General features: G+C 36.4%; 1 protein-coding gene across 2 annotated transcripts in view; it reads right to left on the bottom strand.

The window, feature by feature from the left end:
* mrn (general transcription factor IIH subunit 4 marionette) overlaps positions 1 to 7500 on the bottom strand; it is an 11768-nt gene that overhangs the window by 2027 nt on the left and 2241 nt on the right. The window contains exons 2-6 of one of the 2 annotated variants that reach the window (XM_043027405.2): positions 5341 to 5448; positions 2120 to 2272; positions 1583 to 1771; positions 600 to 786; positions 1 to 135 (exon numbers count right to left, since the gene is read on the bottom strand). The exon at positions 1 to 135 is cut by the window's left edge and continues 12 nt beyond it. In XM_043027405.2, the coding sequence (XP_042883339.1) occupies positions 1 to 135; positions 600 to 786; positions 1583 to 1771; positions 2120 to 2272; positions 5341 to 5448 (772 nt within the window). The remainder of the gene's footprint in view (positions 136 to 599; positions 787 to 1582; positions 1772 to 2119; positions 2273 to 5340; positions 5449 to 7500) is intronic. The other variant, XM_043027406.2, reaches the window with a different exon arrangement.

The following is a 7500-nucleotide window of genomic DNA, read 5'->3' as shown; positions in this document are numbered from 1 at the left end:
TGCTGTAATATTTAAAGCTAATCTCGTAGGGTAAAATCTGCCGGAACTTCTTTTTCGTAAATATACAAGTCCAAATTCCCGTAAATGCTGCAGAAAGGTTAGTAGTTCATTGTTCATTCCTTCCATACTGTAATCCTGAAATAAAAAACAGAAATCATAAATTACTGTACAAATTACGCAAAGTATATTTAAGACCTTCCTTCACAAACAAGTAACAGTCAAAATAGATACAATTATCAAAAATATAACAAAACATTCTGTCCACTTTGAAAACAAGCACCAGAACACATCTTAGGACTGCCCTTGGCAGATGTAACATAGACAATTCTGATTTTTGCGGACAAAATAAGAAGCCAAGAAGCTAGGATAAATACAAATATACATCAAGCTGAATTGAACAATTAACATAACACCCATAATAATACCCATATAAAAAATAATTTAAATTTTGACATTTTAAGTCTGTAAAGCCATCAAAAATAAAAAATAAACAAAGAATCTCCAAGAGAAAAAAAACAAATAACTAAAGAATTAAGTATATGAATAAACTAAGTAAACAGCAATTATAAAAAGAAGTATAGAGCTTCCCGTATCCTTACCTTACCAAGTGTGGAAAAGGAAAGCTTGAAGAGGAAAGTTAAACAAGACACAAGGCTGAGTCCACGCTCTGTGACTGTCTCCAGGTATTTGAGGATGAAGAACCACACTTGCGATGCAGTGTCCAGCAGGAGGAACTGGAAGCCAGAGCTCGTGATCTGCATGTTCGGCGAATCTGATTCATCACTACTGTGACCACCCAAAAAAAAAAAAAAAAAAAGACAAGTTATAGAGATGACTCCCTGATGACTGTTTTATCTAACACCAAAAAGTATTGGGAATATAATGCTCTGTTTCCTAATGAAAAAAGTCTCTCAGTCAATTCCTGTAGTTTCCCTGCCTCTGTATTACAAGTACAATGAACTGCTAAAGTTCAAAATAGACTGTAATAGATGAAATAGTCAGAACATATTCTAATGAAATGACTGCTTTAGAATTGCAAGAAACATACTGCCAGAAACCAACATCAATGTGCATAATGGAGTGCAAAGCAAAGAAAATAATACTGAAATACAATGAGTTATGACTGTATAACTGAAGTATAAAAAAAGTAAATGTAAAACCCTATACATGAAGTATGACAGATATCATGGAAAAGTCATATGACTACTTAAGGATCTGTTATTAGTATCCATACAATACCCTCTTCTGGCATGCTTAAGTTGCCAAATAATGCATCAGTGTCTCATCTATAGAAGTATGGACACAGGATATTTGAACATAATCTTTATAGTGTTGTCAGACCTAAATCACTATGTCTAGTCTAACTGGACTTCAAGAATTAAGGTATTCTTTTGTTCTTCAAAGTCTAGAAATAGATCAATGAATCAATAAAATCAAACTATACTATAATGAATGCAACTCTCCCTAAAACCAATTCTAGTTTATCAAAACTTGCCACTAAATGATAAAATCACCCTCTTATATGAAGAGATTACCAGCATAAAATTAACAATATCAACCAAAATTCCAGGGAATTTTCTACCTTTCAATGAGACCAGCATGGAGCAAGGTTCTCATGGCATCTCTGGAAATTACCGTCGCTCCTCTCCCTGGCTGGACGAGGAACTGGAGAACACTCTCCCACCGATCCATCGCATATTTGTCCAGAAACTCCAAGTCTCTATGATGGGGATCAGGATCTAAGGAAGCTGACATGGTCCATGGTTTGCCACTGATGAAGAAGGAGGAAAAATGGCTACTGAGCTCTTACACTGTTTTCTTTTTCTTTCTTTCTTTCTTTTCTCATTATAGTTACAGAAGACAAGCATACCATAACACACCCAAAAAAAAGTATATTTAAAAAAATGCATGGTTACATTTTCTTTTTCCTTTACAATGAACAATAACAGGGAAATTCTAGACTTGACAATTTTCTTTATCAATCTATATCATACAATTAATAAAATTTATATTCATAATCATGGTCTCTAATCAAAGAAAACTAACAAAAGACTTAAACATGCAAACTTATAACAGAAAAAAATAGAACAAAATAACTTAAATCAAAAGACGAACATACCCTCCTAAAGTAGCAATCTTCAAGTTCTCCCTAAAAGTACTGTTGAGTTTTATTGCTGCACTGCCATGTTGATCCTTTACTTCCTGCCAGATGTACATATCCAACAGGATCTGGGTGCTCTGCTTGTGCTCGGCAGCTATGTCTCCGAGGTCTCTGTGGGACGAAGTTTTTGATAAAGCACCAGTTTGAAGTAAGATTAGATAAGATGAGTCAGCACTCATAGCTGACAGAGGCTGGGCCGCCTCGTGCATATAGCCCGGGCAAAGCGACGTCTTCGCAAATCTGTCTGAACTGAACTGTGTATGTGTGCATGGTGGGTGGTTGCATGTTTCAGTAATAGTCAATTTTTGAAAAATTTCTTGAAATTCCACTGCAAGTTAAGAAATATGGGCCTATGAGCTTTATGAGTCTAGAAATTATTTCTTTATAGAATTATAGTATATTACAGAATGACATTTTGCATTTGAAAATTTACATTGAATTTCAATTTGGCCCCCCCATAGACTGGCCATAAATATACCTCTTTGTTGAAGATGTAATTCTTTTATTTCTTTAATTACTAACTTAAGGATTTATCATATACAAAGCTATAGATTTTTATATTCATTTGTAAGAAATATTAAAAAAAAAAAAAGTATGTTTCCACCCTAGCTGATAACGAAAGCTACATAACATCACGGCACTAGTCTGTTAGTATTGCCACATCTTTGACCGCATTGTTTGCAGGTTTGTGGCACAGCTATAATTCTGTCTCTTTTGCTGTTCTTCTCCTTGTCACTAATCAATCTTTCACAAGCTTTCCATATAGTTCATAAGGTCTGAAATTGTATATTTCTCTATTCTTAAAGAGGGCCTGTCTATACGTTTGTTTTTCTTGCAATGCTTTTTGCAAGATCTTTGCCACTTCACACATTTTCTTTATCAATAACCTAAAGAAGAGCACCATCTGTATTATATTGATATCTACTGATAAAGGACCTCTCTGGAAAGCCAAGTTCTCTTTTGATTTCAGTATAGATATAATTCTGTTTGGATGGCTGTTTTGAATATCAATTACACAATACTGTTCATAGCTGGATGCTAACAAATGAAGTGGACTCTGGCGATGTCAAAAATTCTTTTTAATAGAGGCTGGATTTTTATTCAGGACTCTTCAGACATTTAACAGTGGTGTTCTTTACAGAAATTTTTACGTGGAAGGCAAATCATTGTTACCGACTCCAGGTTTTGTCAAAATGGAGTCAATGGTTCTGCATATGAACAAAAAATCCTGACCACTTTACATCTGACCACTTTACATCATTTGCACAAACTTTCTGGCATCTTCTCTTGACATCAAATTGCTGCAATTAACCCATTCAAGCCGGGGGCATTCCAGTCTTGCATGTCACAATGCCCGGGCTCTCGAACGCATAGGCCTAAATCAATTGAATAAACGATGCCGTATCGTGTCCCCAGCGAACGGGCCTAGAATGCGCGGTACAGCAGTGTTCCACCCGTCCAGAGAGGGTCAATATTTCTTGTCAATGCAATAAAAAAAGTGTTAATTTTATATTGTGGACCTTGCAAGCAACTTATATAATTCTTATTTCAATATCTGGAACCATTCTTTACGAAAGAATCTCCAGAATCATCTGCTGTGTGGCTTCTAGACTCGTCTAAACCCATCTTCGCAGAAAGACTAGCTCAAAGAGACGAACATGCATGGCACTTTTCCGATTCACTTTCTTCAAATTCTTGTCACCATTGTTTTCTATACCAGATTTCATATGGTATTGTCTGGGGAAATATGGCTTAAAGGAATTCCTGTTGTTCTAGCATGTGAAGTAAATATTTCTTGATCTGCTCCTTAAGAGACTATACCATGTTCAACTTTTCCATTTCAGACCAGTTTACTTTTCTTCACCTCACTCATGGAGTTTTACTGGGTTCACAAATTTCTTCACTAACATTTTCTTCTTCAGCATTGTTATATGCCAAGCAATTGCGTTTAGGTCTCAATATTTAATAAAATTTCTTCAACATCATCAGTCACAACTCTGCAGTTTATACTCCAGCTCTCCTGCTTCCTTTTCAGTCTGTTAATTTTGCAAATATTTGCATGATAATAAACACCTTATCTTAGTATGATATCAATCAATATCATCTGTGAGAATTTCTCCTGGTTATTTAATTCATCATCTTTGGTGAATTTGGTGTGATATAGCAAGGGGAGAGAGTCTTGTTGACAAATGTTGAATAGTTTTGTAATTTACAGTGGTAATGTCATAACAATCTTATATTCAGTTATGATAAAATTATTGCAGGGCAAAATATCATTGGTGAACCTACCACTCTCTATTGATTGGGTCCTTTCAATACAAAAAATCTTACAAAAAGGCATCCTTGCATAATGACGTAAATGGCAATACATCAACCAAATCTATCACCAAACTGGGATCTGCACAATGTAAACCATTTCCTCAAATCACCATTATGCTAACTAAGAAAACCACAACAGTCATGAGTGTGAATTAATACATATCATGTAATTATTTTGTTATATGCCTTATGAGTGACACAAATACTTTGGAACGTGTTTGATGACCTGAAGTGCTCTTTCCTTAGGGGACTTTCTACTGTGGCCCACGACGCAGCCCTGGTGGCTGGCAAGAGCTTTTTTAGATAACTGAAACATGTATTCACTAGAAGTTTTATATTTGGCTAATATTATCACTAATATTATTTTTACAGTAGGCACTTATTTATGAACGTGCAGCATGATTACAAGGAGTTGTTTTTATTAAATACCTTGGCGTGCATGTGTATTGGATGTTTGCATGTATATGTACATGTGCATTTGCATGAGCATGTGTACAGGTACATGTAAGTACAATAAAAAATATAAGTGTTTAAAACAAAAATCAACCCTTTCCCAACGGGGCACGGCGATAAGTGAAAACCCCTATGCCGGGCCATTGCAATATTGCATTGGAAACGTCACACTGGCATGACACCCCGGCATCGGGAATTTAGCTGTGTCACACGGGTGTGACGCACCGTCGTCATAGGGTTAATGAAAAATACTGGAAAACATTTTTTATAGCCATATATATTTCATACCATCCTAATGTCTTCTTGACTATCATCTGTAATTCCTATTTATGAAATACATTTATTTGCACAAAATAATTATGAGACATTGTTTAATACATAACTAAAAGGAAGAATTATGTACTAACTTGCTGGGTTCCTGATGTGGGATCCATGCTGCCAGGAGTATCTGAGAGACTGGCTTTGTCACAAACAGGAGGCGTAGAATGAAATGCCTTGACAGTTCTGGCAGTTCCCTGAAACATTCAGTTTTGTGAATATTTTGGCTGAGATATATGGTCCAGCAAAGGGCAACAAACCTCTCACACTTATATTCTAGTAAGACAGAGATAAGGCTGGTTATTCATTTGATGATATATCATCAGTGGAGATCTATAAGCTCTATTCTGCCAGAAAATATAGAGGTTTGTTGGATTTTGCTAGAGCTCCAAAAGGATCAGAGGCCACAACAATCTGCACAAAGTCAGTGGTAGAGGTGTCGATGTCTTCTAAGCATAACAATTAAAAATGGGAGTTATGGAATCTGTAGACTTATAAATTCAAAAACATGGCATTCTGACAGAAAGATATTAACCCATTGTGGACGGGTGTCATGACATACATGATGCAGGAGCTTTGGCCTGTCGTTGGGCGTCATGATGTACATGACGTTTGGCGATTTTGGATCACTGTGCTATTTTATTGTTCTATGAGAAAGGAATGAGTTATGATGGCAATTGCAGTCATAATTACTGTAATTACTATAACATTAAGCTAACTTAACATCCAAAACCTAGATGGCACCACTTTCTCCTAGTACCAGCACGAGAGAGAGCCTTGAATGGCACCCATCCACGGTCTCTAGCAAGCACTATCCTTTTAGAGCGATTGCACACAGCAAGTTGACAACCTCTTGCTCTAAGTACCACTGATGAAGGATGTGCAGGCAGAATGTGAAGAGGAAGGTGACTTAATCCATACCCACTGTCTAAAATGTGCTCTTGTGCCAATATGGATGCCTTTCACTGTGGCACTCACAATCACAAGAACAGGTTTCCTTCCTCTTCTCTACCTGTTTATGTTATCTTTACTGTAGGTGGTTATATGTTTCTTATTCACTTATGACAGCACAAAAATGTGAAAAAATAAAGTTGCTTTTTGTACTCCCATAAAACAGCACTACTTCTATCACATTGAATATAAAGAAAATAATGAGCAAAAGTGTCATATACTACTATTTTAGTCAACTGTAGCATTGGCAGAACTTGTCTTATGGTACATATAAGTCTCTAAACTCAATGAAACACACAAAAAATAAAACACAAAAATGGCTCTAGTTCTACAATGCGTGACTGAAAGAGAGTGGAAAGATTCGAATTATGTTGCTTCAAGTTGCCTTGCTCTAAAATAAAACCTATCCTGGAGACTGGGCAAGTGAATCTATCCCTGTCTACAATTGGCTAATCATATCTTTTGTGTTTTGAAGTAATTAAAATTTGGAGTTGCTGTAGCTTTCCTACATAGGACTGTTCTTAGAATGTGAGTGTTTGTATGTTGGTTCCCATTCCAGAGAGGCCTGCACATGCATGAGATCTGGCTGTTTTGCAGTGGACCAATGAGATGTTAACATCTAACTGATCTGGCTAATTATTATCATGTATATGGGTGGGTGGCAGACAGAATATTTGTATCAGTTTTACCTTACTGTTTAAAGACCTCTCAGTGACTTATACCTAATCAAGGAATCTATCCAAGCTAGATCCTGCTGCCAGACAATACAAAATAAAGTCTTTTAGACTATTACTGAAGAAAAGAAGACCAGAGTAATCACTAGCCTGCAGCTATAACTAGGTTTATTTCCCAACCAAAATAAACAGCTCTCCAGTCTCTCCAGTATTGTTGGGGGAGGACTCCCTTAATCCCTTATGACCTGAATACATTAACAAATACTATGTTTCTTGTATTTTTGAAATACAGAATGACCTTATTCTATTTGCTAGACACAGGTGAGTCTTTGTGGACTTTTCTTTACTTTGCATAGATTATTTTTCATGCCCGTCTGTGAATTTTGGTAAATATTCAGAAGTGCTGCCCTGCTAAATACCACAATATTGGTACTGATGGATTCCTCTCATCCTCTACCATTTCCAAAAGCAGAGGAGAGCAAGAAGAAGACCAAAGAAAGTGAAAGGTACAATATGAATAATGATATATGTTATGCACTTAACCCATTAACGACGGATGACGTGTTTTTTCATCATACATGACGCAGGACCTCTTGCCTGACAATGGGCACCATGGCGTTCAGG

Source organism: Penaeus japonicus, unplaced genomic scaffold (genome assembly GCF_977035675.1).
Source record: "Penaeus japonicus unplaced genomic scaffold, GWHDUDI00000001_assembly GWHDUDI00000024, whole genome shotgun sequence".
NCBI lineage: Eukaryota > Metazoa > Arthropoda > Malacostraca > Decapoda > Penaeidae > Penaeus > Penaeus japonicus.
Note: the sequence above shows the minus strand (reverse complement) of the source record. Positions and strands in the feature narration are given on the sequence as shown.